The following is a 20,109-nucleotide window of genomic DNA, read 5'->3' as shown; positions in this document are numbered from 1 at the left end:
GTCAGAAAGACAGGCAGGGGCTGGATCACAACCAACCAGTCTGAGCAGGTGAATAGCAGTGGGGGTGGATATACAACCCCATACCTTTTGCCTACCCATATAGCAAAATTGGGGTCAGCTGTCTGGAGCTGTCAAGCCCGGGGGCAAACAGTCCTACCACCTCATGCTCAGCCCAAATCTCCCCAAATAAGTTATTCCAAACTCATTCATGTGGTTTACTTTGTTTAATAAGATTGGGGAAGTCCAATTTGCAAGTGGTTTCTATTTAAAATAGTTGGAATGTTTTAAAAAGTTGGCCTTTAACCAGAACAGCTTGATTTATCTGAGAAAATTTCTCCTCCGGGGGATTGACGGCCTTTCCCTTGTGTCATTCAAAGAATTCTCTGTTCTGTACAGCTGCCCCTGACTTTTTACTGCCTCCAATAGTCATAGGAATTATTTTTGTTCCATTCTGTTATTTGGGTTAGAATCACAGTCGCGCCAGGCAGTATACTGTATTGCCTGAGAAGCCCCACGGGTACCAGCCCGGCAGCGTGTCAATGTTTCTAGTACCTGGCCACATGATCGGGGGCATATCTTTTCCTCTCTGGGCCTCAGTTTCCCGGTCTCTAAAATGGGACGTGGGGTTGAAAGGATGATCAGGCATCCTGGATCCAGCATCTAGGCAGTTTTGGGGGATGTTGATTTCATTATTATGAACACTGACAATGAGAAATGTACTCTGAGCTGGAATCTCAGGATGGGCTATCAAGTGACTCTAATGAATTCTGTGACTGTCAGTAAGACACTTTCAAAAGATAAGGAATCTGGACTGGTCTAAAAGATCTCTTAAGTATGGCCTAGAATTTGGGGGTGTTTGTAAACTGGTTCTGGTGAGCTATATAGACTTTGTTAGAAGATGCCTGAAAACCTCCTTGGATTACCATGTTTTGGGGGGTATTTATTTCCTTATTTCACTGGCTTTTGTTGTGGTTGAGGTAATAAACACTTGTTTAACAATTTGAAAACTGCAAAAGGATACAGAATGAAGGGTCCTTACTCTTTCTCAACTGTACCCCAACTAGACCTCAAGCCTCGAGGGCAGAGCCCTGTCTCCTAGAACCCCTTCCCGGAAGTAACCCCTCTCCTTGGGTATCCATTTCTGGATCTCCTTTAAGAAGAAGTCTATGATTATGAAGCCCTATTGTTTCAGTTTGCTAAAGTTGCCCGGAATGCAATATACCAGAAATGAATTGGCTTTTACAAAGCGGATCTATTAAGTTACAAGTTACAGTTCTAAGGCCATAAAATGTCCAAATTAAGGCACCAACAAGAGGAGACCTTCACTCAAGGAAGGCTGATCCAGGATTTTTCTGTCAGCTGGAGAGGCACATGGCTGGCATCTCCTGGACCTTTGCTCTCTTGTTGTGTTGCTTTCAGCTTCTAATTCCAGTGGCTTTCCATGTTGACTCTCCAAGAATCTCCAAATGTCTCTACCTCGCGTCTGCTCTCCGTGTTGGCTTTTTCAAGGACTCCAGTAAACAAATTAAGACCCACCTTGAATGGCCAGGGTCACATCTTCACAGTTGTAATCTAATCCAAAAGTCCCACCTGAATGGGGTGGGTCACATCTCCATGGAAACAACCTAATCCAAAGGTCCCACCCTTTGGATCTGCAGCCACAAGAAATCTGCAGCCACAAGACTGGATTAAAAGAGCATGGCTTTTCTGGGGTACATAATGGTTTCAAGCCAGCACACCTATGTAAGTACTAGTGTTTTATCAATTCTGTTGTAAACACATCTCACTTTCTTCTGCAATTTTTATCACAGTGTTATGTATTAGAGAATTCTTCCTGAAAGTTTGTATGCTGCGCTGCCATCTTTTTAACATTGGGTACCACTGATGGATGTACCACAATTTACTTAACGTGTGCCCATTGAGGCACGTGGAGCATTTCCTCCCCAGTGTTCCGCTGTTATAAACAACTCATATCCTTGGACATATGTCCTTCTGCACATGGGCACATAGCCCTGTGGTCATCTTGTCCAAAGGTCATGTGGACCAGCCCTATCGTTTTTGCTTTTGTTTTTGTTTTCCACTTTTAATGAGCAATTGGGTGGCATTAATTACATCTGCAGTGTGGTGCAACCATCATAACTATTTCCAGAACTTTTTCATCACCCTAAAGAGGAACTCTGTACACATTAAGCAGTATAACTCCCCGTTCCCCTTCTCCTGGTACCCTGGTAACCTCTAATCTACTTTCCATCACTAAAAATGTGCTTATTCTAGATATTTCATATAAGTGGGGTCATTGAATACCTGTCCTTTTGTGTGTCTTATTTCACTGAACATGATGTCTTCAAGGTTTGTCAGCATTATAGGATGGATCAGTCAGATTTTCATTCCTTTTTATGGTTATTCCATTGCATAAATATAGTGCATTTTGCTTATCCATTCTTCTCTTGATGGACACTTGGCTTTTCACCTTTTGGCAACTGTGAATAATGTTGCTGCGAACACAGGCATATCGTTTCAATCCTCCTCTTCCCCCATGACATTTGGATTCTAAGCCAGGAGCACTGGGGGTCTGACCAAATAGGCAGAGTTTGCTAGGATGGCTGGAGACTCACTATGAGATTCTCTCGGGCAGGGAGGGGGGCTTCATTTATTTTAGTGGTTGACAAGCTTTTTCCGAAATGGGGTAGATGGTAAATATTTTAGGCTTTGCCGGCCATTCATCTCTGTTGCAACCATTCAACTTTGTGACTGTAGCACAAAAGTCACCATAGACAAAATGAACAAGTGGGACTCTGTTCCAGTAAAGTTTTATTTACAAAAACAGGCAGTGGCACAGCACAGAGCTAAGCCCCCCATTCACCTGCTAGATCTTGGGCTAACTAGTTCATCTCTCCTTCTTCCCAGGCTCAGTTCTGTAGCCCTTCCTCCACCCCCAAGCCTTGCCCCAGGTCTCAATTTCTTATCTTCCAGGCCTTTCTGTTGACCTCACATTCATTACTTAGCCACCCCAACCTGGTCTGCCTCAGCCCAGCCTGTCCTGCCTCCCTTGTGTGTATGTGTGTATGTGTGTTGGTGGGAAGAGAGGTGTTTCATGGCCATGTGATTTCTAAGTGCTCTGGGCCTTTGCATATGCTGTTCCCAGGGCTGGACACTCTTCTGCCTTACTCCTTCCATTCTTCTGGTCTCAGCTCCAAACTTCCCCCCTCCAGGCAGCCCTCCCTGAAACCTTCAATCTGGATCAGATGCTCCTTCTTCCAGGCAGCCCTTCTTGAGCCCCTCAGGCTGGGTCAGATCCCCAGGCTTCCCCAGCCCCACGCTAATTGCTCTGGGTCATCCCTGTCTGGGTATGTTGATCCCCATGAAGCCAAGGCCCTGATTGTAAGGGTCACTATTGGGTCCCCAGCACAGGACCAGTCACTGAGGTGCTCAGGGAATGTTTGTTGAATGAATGAATGAATGAATGAATAGGTGCTTAACTAAGGAGTTTGGGCTTCATCCAGAAGGCGCTAGGGAAGACAAAGGGTTGAAATCAAGGGAGTGTCAAGTTTGATCTGTGCTTTTGAAACTCCACGCTGACTTTCAACCCTGGGCTTTTACACATGCTCTTCCCTCTGCCTTTCTGAGCTGTGTGGAGCTATACAAGTGACCTCTTCTTTCTGACTCTGAATTTTCTCATCAGTAAAATAAAGAGAATAATAGTTTCTGCCCACCAAAGCAAAATAAAACAAAACATGCAGCGGACTGGACTTGGCTCACAGGCCACAGTTCGCCAACCTTCGATTTGTTCAGTTGTTGAACATCTTCACTGTTCCAGGTCCCATATTAGGTATGGGATGCTGCAGGGAGGGACACCAACCCCCAACCCTCCCCCCCACACACACTCTGCCTGGCAATCATAATACAGCACACAGATGTAGTGAGAGAGGCGACGCAGACGAATCTGAGGGCATATGAGAGAGAGATTGGCCTAGGGACCTGTCACTTCCCCTGGGAGAAGTGACATTGAAAGCTGAAACCTGAAGTCCTAGAATCGAGCCCAGCCCAATGCGGGGTTTGGGGAGCTGAAAGAAGCTTAATATTGCTGGACATATAGCCTGCAAGGATAGAATATTATGAGCAGTGATGGCTGGAGAAATGAGCCAGAACGAGACCACACAGGCCTCAAGGCTGGCCGTGGGGAGGGGCTGGACTTCATCCTGACAGCTCCGGGAGAGGGGCTGCAAAGGGTGGGCTTTGAGAAGAGTCGAAGGAGAACAGGAAGGTTTTAGCAAGACAGGAGCCTGTTAGAAGGCAGGGGAACAGGGGCTAAGTGAGTTTGTGGCATGTGAAAAGGCCAAGGCAAGCAACCCAGGACTAAAACCCAGGACTAAAACTGGGTTGATACAGTGGAACTAAATGTTTTCATGACTTATAATCAACAACCCCTCTACAAGGGCTCCTACTCATCCCTCAAGACCCAGCCCAACTGTGCAAACACAGGCTTTACAATGATTATATGATACTTTATTTAAATATGCCAATAGTTAAGCAAACTAAAATAGCCATTGTTGATGGTTCTAAGTGTATTTGTTTTCTTAAAAAATAATAATAATAAAGACAGGCAGTTATTACGGGAACTGATAGAGTAAAAGATGATAATTTCCCCTGTTTAATATGTATTTCAAGAAACGATCAGCAACTTCAAAAAAAAAAGAAATACTTACTGTTTACATAAAAAAAAAAAACTAGCCCAAATGTTCTCTTATTTTTGAGCCTCTTGTATAGCAAATTTAAAAACCCCTTCCTCCAGGTTGTTATATACCATACTGAGGGATATTTGTCCCAGCAAAATAAGTGCTAATAAATGCTAGCTAAAATAAATTAAAGAGCAAGATGGGTTAGCCAGGGTAGGGTGGCTCATGAGCCACACTTCAGAGGTGAAGAAACAGAGACTCAGAATGAAACATATAAGAATTCTGCCCAGTCTGGTCGTTTTGGCAGGAAAATCTGCCTTCTCTGCCTCTCTGGCTGGGACTTTTCTTGCACCCTCTCCTGATTCCCTAAATTATCAATCCACCAGGCAGTTAAGTGAGCAGAAGTAAAAGGCAAGCTTTGCAGGAAGACAAAACAACAGAAAAAAAGAATTAGGAGGCATTTGTTTTTCCAAAGGTTTCCATCCTCTGGTGTTGCAAATACTAACGGAAATTCAACCCCCTTCTAAATCCCAGCCAGAGTGATGTCGCCAAGACCATTCTAGTGGGCGGCGGGGCCCTGTGCCTGGAGAAGTTCCTGGAATTCTTGGAGAATCCGGGTTGTGAGGCTGTCGGAGCCTTTGTCTGGAGTGCTGAAGCAGCTGGGCTGGGGGAATTCTCTTGGCTCCATTTATTGCAGCCTATTTTTAGAGGGTACTACTCTCAGGCTGGGTTGGGAATTTTCTACCCCCCACCCCAACAACTGGACTATTTCATCCCTCCCCTAAGGCAGAAAGAAGCAGGATATGGTTACTGCCTTTGAGCAGTGCTGCGAAGTGGTCTTCTCCTTCCAGAATCCTGTTTATAGGTACATTCAGTCTTTATCATTATAGCTGATCTGGTGGGTATGAAGTGGTATCTCATTGTGGTTTTGATTTGCATTTCCCTAATGACTAATGATGTTGAGCATCTTTTCCTGTGCTTATTGGCTATTTGTCCAACTTTGGAAAAATGTCTACTCCCCAGTTTTCAATCGGGTTGTCTTTTTTTTAATAGTTGAATTATAAGAGTTCTTTATATATTCTGGATACTAGACCCTTACAAAATACATCATTTACAAATATTTTCTCCCATACAATGTCTGTATTATTAATTTAGCAAAGAAAGCATCAGGAGCCAAGAGGAGGGGGGTGGGGGTTCTGGATTCCTGCTCTGCCTCTTGCCAGGGAACCCTGGCACACTCAACTGGCTCTAGCGATTGCCTTTCTCATGCTGCAAGCTGAACTAGGCCGATCCTCTTCCTTCACTTCCCACCCCCCACCCCCATTCCTCCATCTGGGAGAAACACCCATCTATCAGGCCCTTTGCATTATCACTTCCAAATGAAAGATTCAAAAGGGCACAAGATGACGCCCCTGCAATCGTGGTTTCCTGCAGCTTCCTGACTCCCGCAGACCTGCCAGCTGCCTGGCTCTCTGGGAGACGGACTTGCAGGTGAAGCCTTCCAGTACAGGTGGGGTTTTGCTTACATCTTTTTCTGTTTGATGTCTCCCACCCATATTCTGGTATTCCTGCAAGTGTTGAGTGAGTACTATCTGACATTACCTTCATGGAGCCCAAGGACAGATAATAAATAAATATACAAATAGACGGTAGCAAGCCTGAAGGGCTCATATTAGGGAGAGCCAGTGGCTGGGGGAGGGAGGAGGGATGAGAGGAGGCCTCAGTCCTCTTGTCTGTAAAATGGGCCCAGTCATAACTCCACTATCCCAATGTTGATCTGAGGATCAAATATCAGGAAAGCACTCCAACATGCTATTATTACTTGAAATCTGCCATTGGGGCCTGAAAGGGTTCTCAGGGTGGTGTAGGGGGTTGCTGGGTGGGCTAGGGAGAAGGAAGCTGCTGCCAACCTCAAGTTGCAGCTCGCTAGTTTTTCAGGAGCCCGAGCAGGGAGTGGCCCCGTTTTGTAAACTGAGGCCAAGGCCAGGTGAGGCCGAGGGTGGCGCCGTCAGCAGGGTGGGTTCGGGTTGGCCCGCCTGGGGTTTTGTACTGGTACGGTTACTCCGGCTGTATGGGGGCATGGATATGGGGAGGCTCCGGAGTGCGAGGGGGAGCACGAGGATTCCCGCCCCAGCTCTCTACCCGCGTGCCCCGGGGTGGCTCCACTCAGCCGGGTCCAGTCCCGCGCGCGCACCTCCACCGCCCACTCCGCGCAGCCCCGCCCTCTGCGCGTCCCCACCCGCGCCTCCGTTCAACCCGGCCCCGCCTCCGCTCGGCCCCGCCCCTGCGAACTCTCCTCCCTCCGCTTAGTTTAACCTCCAGCGCGCAGCCCCGCCCCCTGCAGCCCTCCTCCCGCTGCTCTGTCAGCCCCGCCTCCTGCGCGCAGCCCCGCCCCCGCCTCTAGGCCCCTCCCACTCCCCGCCCCCTCTCGGGCCACATTCCTCCGACCCGGCCTCGCGCTGCGCCAGGCGGGTGGCGGCGGCGCGGGGCGGGGGGGTGGCCGGACGCTCGCTGGCCTTTGGTACCGGCGGGGACTGGGCCGGGCAACCTCCGGCTGGGCCTCGCGCTGCGCCAAGCGGGTGGTCGGGCGACGGCCCCGGGATCCGACCGCCGCTGTCGGGAGGCGGCGGCGGCGGCGGCGCTCGGCTGGGCCTGGGTCCCGGGCGCCCAGCCCTGGTCAGCTGCCCCTGCGGCCGCCATGTGGTGCCTGCATTGCAACTCCGAGCGCACCCAGTCCTTGCTGGAACTGGAGCTTGACAGCGGGTAAGGGCCCCGGCGGGGCGAGGTCCGGGGAGTGTGCGCCGGGGCTCGAGTTGCGGGCGGCGCGGAGGAGTGGCACGAGATGGGCCGGAGGGGCTCGGGCCTGGGTGAGAGCGGCAGGGCCTGCCGGGGCTGGGGGTCTGGCCGGGCAGGCGGGAGGAAGGCGAGAGGGTGTGAACCGGCTGTTAGAACCGGGGCCGGGGGATTGTCAGTACGTGGTGGGAGTGAGGGGTTGTCAGGGTCGGGTCCGGAATGCGGAGCTGTGGGGCCCCACAGGGGGTGGGGACGCGCGTGCACTGTCTGTGGGTTTGTGGGAAAGTCCCCCGGTTGTGTTTTTTGTTTGCGTGATGGTCTCTTAGAGACTGCCAGCGATTTAAGTGTGAGCGTGTGCAAGAGACTCGCTACTGGAATGGGTGTGCTTCAATGTGGGAGCCTCTCAGGATGGGGTTCCTGTGTGAGTGTGCATATGAGGGAGACCCACAGAATGAGTGTGTCTAATTGTGTGTGTGAAATGGGGACAGGACCCGAGTTTGTGACAAAAGAGCTGCTGTCAGAATGGGGAGTGCGTGTTACTGTGGAAAGGCATCTCCTGGGATAGAAGTGTGTGCGTGTGTGTGTGTGCAGGTGTGTAAGGGACATGTGTGAGAGACAGTCTAGCAGGATGCAGTTGTGTTCGCGTGTTGAGAGTGACTTTGGGAGTGAGTTTATGTGTGAATAGGAAACCAGATGGGAGTTTGGGTTGGTGTAAAAGGGAAAAACAGCTGGGGGGGGGGGGAATTGTGAGAGAAAGTGTGCCCATCAGGTCGTGGCTGGGAGTGTGTCTGTGCTTTGTCTGCCACCATCACAGGCAGAATGGAGGCTGCGTGTCCATCCTCATGAGGGGTTGTTTTGTGGAGATACCTGGGTGTGCTTATGGTTCTGTATCTGGCGAGAACCCGAGTGAGGGTATGCTTGTGCCTGGTGTGAGTGTGTAGGAGGAGGAGGACCATGAGCAGCTTTCCAGTGTGTGAACACCTGTGAGTCCTGTACTGCGTGCCCAGTGGCCTGATGAGGGGCACCTGGGACTGTGTGGCGAGCAGAGAGTTTGAATTGTGCGTGGATGGTGTTTGTGGCTGAGTGCACATGTGAGAGGGGCTGCTGTTGGGCTGGGGGTGTTTGTGTATGTGCAGCGGGAGCCAAGTGGTCACCTGTCTTGGTCAGGTGTGGGGTCTGGTGGGGATGAGCATGTGTGCCAGAGAGGCCCTCCTGCCCCTGGGTTGGGGGCCTGAGGGCAACTGCTTGAGCATCCAAGGCCTGTATTTGTGGAGAGAGAGAGAATGTGTGTTCTCGTGTGCTGGGAATATTGATTTCTTCTCTTTGCTCGCCAGCCCAGCTGCCCCCCACCCGCCGTACTGTCTGCAGGCCCCTCCGAGGGGCAGGGGTGTGGAGCTGAGGGGATTTGTTGACAAGCCCACTTGGCTGGTGTCAGGCCCTCTCTGGGGGAGCCCACCATTTGATCTTTGAGTTCAAAAATGCTGCTATGTATGCTTGGCAGTGGTGCTGAGACCACACGTGCATACCCCTCTACCCCCTTCTCACCCCAGGGGCTTTGGACTCTGAGGCTCCCTGTGGGATTGTGACGGGGGGCTGTGCCCAAGGACCCATCCCTCCTTGCATCTGGGGCGGGGGCCAGGCAAGCTGCAGCTGCAGGGCCATCTGTCTCAAGTTGGTGGCATCGGTCCTAGAATGGGGGTCACGCGATTCGCATTCTATGCGTGCACACTGCCTTACATATCCATCAACCTTCCCACCCACTGCTGCTCTTGCATGATTTTCCTTGTGGTACCAGCATCCCATATTGCAGGAAAGCAACCTGAGATTGAGCGTCAAGCTTTATCAATGCAAAGGCCCTGTGGTTTGTGGAGTGTTGACTGTGGGCCAGCTTTGTTCTCGGTGCTGGGGACTTAACAGAGAGCAAAACTTGGAGTCCCGGCTCTCATGGAGCCAACAGTCTAGCAGGGAATACAAGGTGGTAAACATAAAAAAACAAGTCAGCATGCTCTTCCAGCTACACACCTCCGTTCCCCAAGCTGAGAGGGATGGAGGGAGTTTTCTGCCCCTCCGTTAGGACCTCTCCCATTTCCACCCTTCTGGTTGGGATGGTCGTGGCTACTTTTGGACATTTCTTGGTCCAACATTTGTTTACATTGGAACTTCCTCACTGTATCTGATCTAAATCTTTCAGCAGCAGGTAAACCTGTGATCTGGGCTGGTGATGAACAACTGCTACCCCAGTCCCAGAATATGAGTCAGGTATCCCAGAGAGTGAAATGACCCCCTCCAGCACTGTCCTCAGTTTGCCCTTTGGCCTCAGAGCAACTGGGTCCCATCTGCTCTGGAGCATCTGGTATGTAGTTCCAAAGGAAGCCTGGGGGAGGGTAAGCCAGGTTCCCCCATGGGCTTGGGAGACCCAGAGTCCTTCCAGCTGGCCATCTCCCACTGTCTGGGACCAAATAGGATCCAGGTGCTCCGGAGGGTTTAGGAGACACCCAGCCTGTAACAGGCTGTGGATGACCACTCCCAGGTGCAGCAGTGCCACCTTGAAATCACAGCCTTCTCACTATCAGCAGGGTGGCATGTTGCATTTCAGCACCACGATGTTTTTGCTCTTTGAGCCTGGTGGCAACCAAAGTGGTTCTTTTTACCCTCCTTTCCAGATGGGCACACGCAGGCAGTGGTCTAATGACTTGACCAGAAGGGAAGCCCAGAGCAAAACCCCAGTTGTTTCAGATGCAGGGCCCCTGGAGAGCTCCTGCCAACCCCGCCAGGATTTTCAGGCTTTTGCTCAAGGAAGTCGGACTATGAACTAGTTGTGCTAATATTTACACAGCTTCGGTTCAAAAACACGGAGAGGACCGACTGCTGCATAGTCAAACAGAATGGTGATGGCTGAGCAAATAGGTGTTTCTGGGAGGAACTGGACAGAGACTCGCAGGGCTGCAGGAGCTCAGTATATGTGGCATTCACATGCACGCACGTGTGTTGTCTTATCTGGTGGAACTCTTTGGAACCCAAGATTGCAAATTTGCCATGAGAATCTTTGCATTCCAGGCAGTTTGGGGCATTAGAAAAAACATGGGCTCAAATTCCGGGTCAGCTTTGTGAATTTCTGTAGATTTCCACACCCTTCTGAGCCTCGGTTTTTCCTTCCATGGAAGAGAATGAGCATACTGCCTTCCAGAGGCACTCTGAGAAGGCCGGTGTCTGCAAGGCTGACCAGCCCCGGGCTCCAGTCAGATGCCGCGTTCGTCTAACTCAGCAATGCGCTTCCCACTGCCAGTGACCTGTCAGATTTTCTTCCTTCCTCTTTTGTAAATTTCCTTTAAATTATGATGACGTGTGGAATATCAACCCAGGAAACAGAGGCAAGACGACAGCACAGCTCTGACCCGGCACGGACCCAGCCAGAGGCTGGAAGACAGCCTTCCCCAGTATGCATTCATCTGCACATCAGAGTGTGAGTGTGCAAGTGTGCATTTGCGTGATGGGGGAGGGTGCCCCAGAACCTGCCGAATGTGATTTATCATCGGTCCTCAAAAGCAAATCTTAATGAGTCTAAAGGCCATTATGGCTCTTGAAGAATTAATTGGCACGGCCTTACAGAATCTGGCTACACCCACCGTGTGAGCTGCTGCTGAGAGAAAACTGATGGTGAATAGAGTGGAAATATGGCCAGCTGCCGCCTGGGACCTGTCGTTGTCCTGGCTGCCACTGCGGTACCCCTAGTTGGGTGTGTGTCCCCCTCTGAGCCCTGGGCTGTGCTTGCACTTTAAATCTACCTGGTATGGCACCTGGCAGGTAGGCCCAGTTGGTGGTCGGTGGGCAAATGCATGCATGTGCCCTCTTGGGCTTCGGGGAGTGTTTTGTTTATTGTGGAATTGCTTATTGTGGAAGCATATGTATATATGTGTATATAACATAAAATCTGCCATTTTAAGCATTTTTGAGTGTACTACTCAGCAGCACGAGTCACATTTATAATATTGTGCCACCAGCAACACCATCCATTGCCAGAACTTTTTAATCACTCCAAATGGAAACTCAGCACCTATTGGCAGGAACTCCGAATCCCTGTCTTCCCAGCCCCTAGTAACCTGTAATCTTTCTGTCTCTCTGAATTTTCATATTCTGGATATTTCATATAAGTGAAATCATGCAATATTTGTCCCTTTGCATCTGGCTTCTTCACTCAGCATACTATTTTCAAGGTTCGTCCATGTCGTTGCATGGATCAGAGTGCTGTTCCTTTTTGCAACTGGATCAACATCCCATTGTGCAGATGTGCTGCATTTTGTTTATCCATTAGTCTGTTGTTGGACACTTGGGTTGCTTCCCTGTGTTCCTTTATTCGCTCAGCAAGCATTTACCAAGTACCAGCTCTGCACCAGTCCCCAGGCTACATGTAGAGGGATTGAAATTACGAACATGAAATCATATGACATGGAACACAGGCCTTCGAGAGGCACAAAACCTTCCTCCACCTCTTCTTTGCTGGGTGGCTTCAGATAAGCACCTCACCTCTCTGAGCCTTGATTTTTCCCATCCATGCAATGAGACCTAATGAGCGAGATATCCAGAATGCCTAATGAGTGACGACACATGGTAGCTGTCATCACCATCACTACCCTTTGGTAAGATCGTTACCTATTGAATGTGTTTCCTGAAGTTTTCTTCTTTGGCTGGCCCTGGGGCTAGAGACTGATTTCTAGAGCATGTCTAGTTTTATGCAGCCTCCTCTTCTTGAGAGCCTGAGATTCCACGTTTCGCTGCTCCAACTCTAATAATTTTGTATGCTTTATCCATACATGACCATGGCTTCCCTGCTCCTGGATGCAAAGGGAATGTTCTTTCTGTTTTATTCCACCCCCCCCCCTTGGTTTGCATTTCCTAAAAGGATGCAAGTTTAATTTGAATGTCATACCCAGATGTAAAACCCTTGCAAGAATTCTCCCCCTGTTTGTATGGATGTAGAAATGGTGACTGCATGTGTTTGTTCCTCTCTGTTCAAAGGTCAGTAGGAATATACAGTAATAGTAATAGCAGCAGTGGCTGCCATTTAGTTTTCTCTGTGTGGAGTATTGAATTGTCAGAGCAAGTTATGAGTACAGGCTTCTGATATCCTGGATTTTTCACGTGTACAACTTGCCCAGGGTCTCGGGCCGCTGAGTTGTAGAACTCTAACTCATACTATATTTTGAAATTTGCTCCTGGTGTCTTGCCAAACCCCACTCTTTCCCTGCAGACCCAAATAGCCGCCTCTCCAGGGTCTCCAGTGGGGAAGTAGAACTGTGCCCTTTGGTCCCAAACCCTCATGGCATCCTTTAAAAAAACAAAACAAAACACTTTTTATTGTGAAAAGTGATAACATTTCAAAGTATAATTTAATACCTAGTTATAGAGCAAATTTCAAAATATAGTATGAGTTAGAGTTCTACAATATCAGGTATTTCCTTCTAGCTGTTCTAATGCACAAGAAACTAAAAATAAATATCTATATAACAAGTCTGTAGTCATACTCCTCTGTGAGATCTTAAATTCTCTGTTACAACTCCTCCCTCTCATTTGATCATTCATTCTTTAGGGATGTTTGAGCAATGACTGTTCTAACTTCTTTATATTGAAAAGGGTACTGACATCATGAATATGGGAATGCTGCTGGTTGATGTTCTTAGAGAGACAGGTAATTCTGGGTCTCAGAGCTCGTCTGGCCTAGGAACAATCTGGAGGTTTTAAGTTTCTGAAAAAAATAAACTTAATAAGTGAAACTTCTATAGAGTCTCAGATGGAGTCCTGGGTATTCTTTAGGGGTTTCCAGAATACTGTTAGTTGGGGCTTGGCACACCATGGCAGTTAGCAATATCTCGCTGGAACTTCCTTAAGAGTAACTTCCAGGATAGCCTCTAGACTCCATTTAACTCTTTCAGCCACCGATACCCTATTTTGTTCCACTTCTTCTCCCCCTTTTGGTCCTGAAGGCATTGTTGATCCCATGGTGCCAGGGCCAGGCTCGTTCCCGGGAGTCGTGTCCCACATTGCTGCACGCAGCCCCGGCCCAGCCTGGGCGTGGAATGAGGTCCTGGGGGCGGAAGGAGGGGTGTGCGGTAGAAGTCACCTGGCCGACGTGCTGCAGGGCCACTGTAAATGTGGCAGGTTTCTGCGAGGGGAGGAAACCCCTGGGCTGCAGCCTTTGATGTCATCCAAGGAAACATGTGTGGGCTGCTGAACCCGCTGCCCTGGCGGGGGAGAAGGGGCTCTGTAAACTGGGAAATCTGGAGCTGGTCTTCAGCGGGGAGGTGGTCTCCTCACTCCCACCAATGGAGAGGCTTCCCCCGAAATAGCCTGTCACCCAGGCTGGGTGGGGGCATGTCTGCCAGCATGGCTGCCTTATGCACGTTGCGTGTTCTAAAAGGCAGAGGCCAGTGGTGCTGGCTTTCCTGTTTCGGGCTGGGAAGCTCGGTGAAGGATTAAATGTAAAGCATCTAGAACAGTGCCTTTGAGTAAGTGCTCAGAAAGTGTTAGCCGAGGCCATTGTCTTTATAACTGTGGTTGTGATTAAGCTTCCAAGGTCTCCCTCTCCAGAGACAGGAGGCCCAGGATAGGCTCCCAGAAAGCCAGGAGCCAAGCTGGCCCTGATCGGCCATTGGTGTGTCGCCTCCCCAGATACCCTGGCCCCTGTCACTGGGCTCTCACCACGTCTGTTCTCTGGGCCTCAGTTTACTCGTCTGTGAACTCCAGGCCCTTGTGGTCATTTTCAGAGGGAGGATGCTCAGCCTAGAGGTTGGGGCAGCACTACTCCTCACTGCTGTGTGATCTTGGCCACCTTCCTAAACCTCTCTGTGCTTCAGTCTCCCCATTTGTGAAACAAGCAGGATAATAGGAGTTCATAGGATTATGATAGTTAAATCCACATAATTTATGTGGATTATGTTAATTTATGTTAATCCACATAAAGCACTTAAACTGCACATAGTAAAACACCCGGCCAGCAACCAGTGGTAGCTTTCAGCTGTTATTTCAGGGCCGTGAAGTCCACCCATGCTGTAACTGGACTGTGTTGCTTGTTTGGGGGTTAGGGGAGTTGTGGTCCCAGAGATGGGGTTTGAGCTTTTCTCTGTTTGGCTACAAACAAGCCCAGGGTTGAAAGAGAGTGGGAGGCAGAGAGATGGTAGCAAGCGACAGCAGTTAAAGGGCTGCTCGCGGTGTGAGGAAGCGGCGAGGGGTGCGTGTGTGTGACAGATTGCACACTTGGTGAGAAATGGCTAAACCCCATAGACTCGGGTGTGTGCCGGAAGCCTGCACCCCCAGCTGAGTTAAATGGCCTGCTAAAAAGTGGACAGTTCAGAGTGCTGTCTGTGGAAATTCACTTTGCCTGCAGATTTGAAAAATGGATAAGTAAGCGGCTGGCTAGAGTGAAGGTTTCTTAGACTTGACAATCAAATGGCCTGAACTTGGCATCATGGAAAGGCTCCCTGTGGACCTGTCAGCATTACGGGACGTCAAGGCTGACACAGCCAGTCCCGTGGCAAAGGGAGTGGGAAACGGCAGCACCACTGGAGTTGGGGTTCTTTGGGAGTGGCCCGTGCGGAGCTCCTGTGGCCCTGGGTAGCTCTGGGCAGCTCCGGCATCCTGGTCCTACCTGGGGCTATTTTTCCTGTCTGGTGAGGCTCTGAGCTCAGAGCCCAGCTTCAGTTCCCTCACTCTGCAGCTCTGCCTTCTCCAGCCTAGTCTAACCATTGGCCAGGGTGGCAGTGGGCTGCAGTGGGCAGGGAGAGGTATTTGATGCTGGGAAAACCTGACATGAGACCTGGATGTGGCCCCAGACAAGGACATCACTTCTGTGAGCTTTGGAGACCTTCCCTGTCAAATGGAGGTAATGACCCCTTGGCGTCTGCAGAGGCGGCTGCAGTGTACACACGCACAGCAGGTGCCCAGTGAGTGCTGGCAGGAAGGGTGAAACGGTTCAGTCAGGTTTGGGCAAAGCCCCAGTGGTTTTTAGGTTGGCATGAAGTTGGCACAGGTTTGAGAAGGTGACTGGGACAGGGTTCCAGAAGAAAAATGGCACTAACCTCGGAGGTCTGTGACTTACACAAACTCATCTTATTTGAATGTCCCTGGAGCCCATTTTACAGACAAGGAAACTGAGGTTAGAGAATGCAAATAACATAGTCAAGCTTTGCAGAGCCTGGATTTTTGTGCTGCTGGTTAGTTTCCAGGCCCTTTTCTCTCTCTCTGACACTGTTAGGGAAGCTGGGTAGGGTAGGATGTTTGGCTTTTTAGAATCAAGGATGAAGTAGAGACAGAAAAAGGCAGGAGGGGGGAGACACGGGAACCTGCGGGACCCTCCCTGGGCCCCAGCTCATGCACACCCGGGCAGCAACGTTGGGTACCCCGAATAGCCATGCATGGAGTGGCCCCGGGTGGATCGCCATTTGCCGAGTGGACAGAAGCCGCCGCCTTGTGGAAGCGCCGCCTTGTATCTCAGAAATGTTGTTTGCTAGCCACGGGAAGTCATGGTCCCAGAACAGTTCTCTTGATGCCTTCACGGTGTCAGGACCCCTCTCTGGTAGAGATGATGGGAAAGCATGGGGCTGCTATTGTGCCAGCACATAGGAGGCATTCAGTAAATACCAGCTGCTCCCATCCTTCTTATTAGCGTCAGCTACAATTATTGTTACCAATAATAATATTGTCACATCTGTCATTTCCATGCATGGTCCCCGACGAGTCCCCGCAGGCAAGGAGTCCCCTGTTGGGGTTGGGGAGGAAGTTTTGGAGGAAGTGGCCCTTTCCTCTGCTGCTAGAGGAAGGGACGTAAGGCCACCCAAACTTATTCTCTGTTCCCTCTGGGCCTTGACTTTTACCCTAGAGCTGTAACTTGAACTTGCAAGTCCTTTTCTTCTTTTTTTTCTTCCTACAGCTTACTTGATAAAAATGACAAACCAGCACAGGGAGAGAATGGATAGCAGACTTAGCATTTTTAACAAACTTTTTCCTATGAAAAATTTCAAACTTATATGGGCGTAGAGAGAACAGTCTAATGATCCCCATGTGCAATTTTATCTCATCTGTATCTGCTTCCCCCAGCTCTTGGATTATTTTGTAGCAAATCCCAGATATTTTGTTCATTTATCCCCCTATTATTGACACTTGGCATTTGAATGGTACCTGTGTTACAACTGATGAGACAGTATTACTGTAATTATACTGTTAATGGTAGCCCATGGTTTACTGTAGGGTTCACTCTTTGTGATACACACATATTGTTGACTTTTAACTCAAGGGCCTGCCTTGTAATCAGCCTCATCCCTGCCCTGTGGCTGGGGTGGAGCTTTGGGGCAGGTCCGCAGCACTCTCTGCAAATCCCTTGACTGTATCAGCCCAGCTCAGGAATCAGGAACTGGGGCTGGTTTCCCAATCTTGATGACCAATTGACAACTCAACACAGGGGCAGAGAACCGTTTGGGGGTTTCTAGGTAGGCACTCAAGGTCAGGAAGTGACCGGATGAGGCCAGGTGTGTGAGTTCCCCCACCAGGCAGGACCTCCCTGGATCAGGACTGTGTCTCCAAATCGCTTTGTCAGGGCACGAGGGCTTGTTTCTTCTCCCTCACTCCAGAACCCCTCGAGAACGGGGCTGTGCCTCTCCCATCAGGCCTGAAGGTCCGCAGAAGTGCGCTCTGCCTTTCTCATCAGATTGGGGCATCCCAAGGGCAAGGCCATTTCCCTTCCCGCAGGAGTGCTCCCTGCCTCGGCCCCTCCAGCCTCCCTTTATCCAGCCCTCATTGGCTTCCCCAGGCAGGATCATGGTTCTGTGGATCAGTCAGGGTTCTCCAGAGATATCAGACCAACGGGATGTATGTATATATGTGTATTAAAAGAATTATTATAAGGAATTGGTTCACACGTTTGGGGCCTGACAAATCCAAAATCAGTAATGCAGGCCAGAGGTTGGAAATTGCCATAAGAGGGATGTTAAGTGTCAAGTCCAAATTCCTCCTTAGGCTGGAATCTCAGGCAAGAGTGGAGAGTGTGGTCTTGAGGCAGAATTCATCATTTTCTCTGAACCCTCCGTTCATAACATTTAAGGTCTCCAACTGATTGGGTCAGGCCCACCCACATTATGGAGGGTGGGCTCCTTTACTTCAAGTCACCTGATTGTACGTACCAGGTCTACAAGGCACCTCCACAGCCACATCTAGGCCAGCGTTTGACCCACAGCTGGACACCACAGCCCAGCCAGGTTGAGACATGGAATTAACCATTACCCTCTGCCAGGGGTCCCCTTGCTTGGTGGTTGGAGTTGGGCTGGGGTATCTGTCCCCACTCTGGGCATTATCGGACACGTACCTTGCTTCCCCTTGAGGTGCCTTTGACAAGATGCCTCGATTTTCCTTTCCCACACCGGTAGCTCCTTCTCAGTATGCTTGGCGAGCTCCCCCCTACTCCCTCTACCCCCCCCCAGTCTTTTAGTATCAGGGTCCCCTGAGCCTCTTTCCCATACCCTTCTCCTGTTCACACAGCCTCTTCTGTCCTGGGGCTTCAGATCTGGCTCCAGCCCAGCCTTAGGCCTCCAGGTCCCAACTTAGCACCCCAAACCAGCAAGCTCCAAAGAAACTTATTTTCTCCCCTTTATCCAAGTCTTCATCCCACCCACTCAAGGACTCCACCAGAAGGTGGATTCCCCCGCCTTGCTTCCTCCCATCACCCCACCTACCACATCCAGGCCATCACTCAGTCTCAGACCATCCTGTGGTACCTCCTTTGGAGCCTGGCACATAGTAGGTGCTCAGTAAATGCTAGTTGCTTTCATTATTAGGAATTCATTATTATTGCTATCCCTAGCAAAAACAAAACAAGACAAAAAAACAGTAGGCCCAACTCCCACTCTAGTTTTGGCTCTGAACCACAGGGTGCCTGCAGTCCAGTCAGCATGTCACCCCTTGCCTTCCCCATGTGCATGTCATAATGGTATCAGGTGATCTAATGCTTATAGCTGAATGGAAAACCCTAGCTAAGCCTCTTTCCGCTCTGGCCTACTGACTGTCCCAGAGCCCATCACCCCCACCCCTGAATCTCCAGGGTGCCTGTGTGATGGGGGAAATCATAACTATTCTAGATAGTAATAAGAGTAGCAGTTTACACCTGAGCACGTCCTGGTGACAGACCCTGGGTGGAGAATTTGTGTGTGAGTCATCATTCAGCCTTCACACCAAGCCTATGAGGGGTATGCTATTCCATTAAAAACAGATGCACAGAGAGGCTGAGTTATTTGCCCAAGGTCACACAGCTCCTGCCAGCTGGGTGCCAGACTGTCACTAAGGAAGGGCTCTGTGTGTCAACTCTGCAGCTGAAGGTGGTTGGTGGGGGCAACTTTCCCTACCCTGAGTCTTCATTCATCCCCCTGACCCTTCCTGAGCCCCTGTTCTCTGTTGGGCAGATGGTGATGAGGCAGTGGGGGGAATGAGCCTTGTAGCTGCTGTGGGACTAGCCTGGGCAGTGCTTGTGCTGAGTCCTGCAAGGACAAAAGGAGTTTGGTAGGCTGTCAGCGCAGGGCAGGCTTTTCCAGCAAACATAAGAGCGTGATAAAGGTAGGGAGATGTAACGCAGCTTGGTTCCTCGACAGGGACTAAGTGCCTCAGCCAACCTTTCCCCCGTGGAAGTTGTGTGACCTTGAGTAAGTTACATCACCTCTCTGTGCCTCCATTTCTTTGTCTGCAGAATGAGACTATGGTAATAGCAACTCCCTGAAAAGGTTTGTGTGAATTAGTTCCACACAAAGGGCTTAGAGCAGTGCCTGGTACGGTAACTGTCATCTGTCAGTGTATTGCTATTATTGACTTTTTTCATCATTATTGGTACAGTCATTCATTCTGCATACCCCCTTTTTTTAATTGTGAAAAATAACATATATGGGGGAAAGAAACAAAGATTGTCTCACACATTAGGGACCCCCAAGTCAATAGGCCAAGCCCCTGATCTTGAGGCTTAGTCTTGTAAAGCCTATTTCTATAGCAGAGAAGCAAAGTCTATCTATAATTATACCCGAGAGTTACTTACAGAAAACCTCTTTTTTTTTGCTCAGATATGGCCTCTCTCTCTAAGCGCAGTTCTGCAAGTAAAATCACTACCGATCCCCCCTCCCCTACATGGGGCATGACTTCCAGAGGTGAAAGTCTCCCTGGCAACATGGCACATGACTGCCAGAGATGAGCCTTGGTCCTGGCACCATGTGATCGACAACGCCTGCCTGACCAAAAAGGGGAAAAGAATTGTAACAAAATAAAATATCAGTAACTAAGAGAGTTCAAATAAAGGAGAGGCTATTTTGGAGGCTACTCTTATGCAAGCTTCTGCTAGATATTGCTAATTACCAGGGTTTGCAAACCCCAACCAAAACCATTCCTGTCAACCCTGAAGAATGCTTAGGAATTTATCTGAGATTCTATAAAAGTTTTGCTAAGCACTAAGATTACTTTCCAGGAACCTACAACCTCCAGATGGGTTTCTAGGCCAGATAAGTCCTAAAATCCAGAGGAACCAGCCTCTCCAAGATGATCCACTAGTTCCATTCCCCTATCCCATTTTACCAACACCTCTTTCTAACATGAGAGAGTTAGAATTGGCATAGCTCAAATA

General features: G+C 49.7%; 1 protein-coding gene across 5 annotated transcripts in view; it reads left to right on the top strand.

The window, feature by feature from the left end:
- The window catches only part of IQSEC1 (IQ motif and Sec7 domain ArfGEF 1), a 437,145-nt gene that overhangs the window by 353,564 nt on the left and 63,472 nt on the right, over positions 1 to 20,109 (top strand). The window contains exon 1 of one of the 5 annotated variants that reach the window (XM_077116399.1): positions 7,333 to 7,439. The exons of the other annotated variants lie outside the window; for them this stretch is intronic. Coding sequence (XP_076972514.1) covers positions 7,375 to 7,439 — 65 coding nt within the window. The 5' untranslated portion in view covers positions 7,333 to 7,374. Of the gene's footprint in view, positions 1 to 7,332; positions 7,440 to 20,109 lie in introns of those variants that run through there. 5 annotated transcript variants of the gene reach the window in all.

Source organism: Tamandua tetradactyla, chromosome 9 (assembly GCF_023851605.1).
Source record: "Tamandua tetradactyla isolate mTamTet1 chromosome 9, mTamTet1.pri, whole genome shotgun sequence".
In the NCBI taxonomy this organism is placed as follows: domain Eukaryota; kingdom Metazoa; phylum Chordata; class Mammalia; order Pilosa; family Myrmecophagidae; genus Tamandua; species Tamandua tetradactyla.
This window is presented reverse-complemented; position numbering and strand designations above follow the sequence as displayed.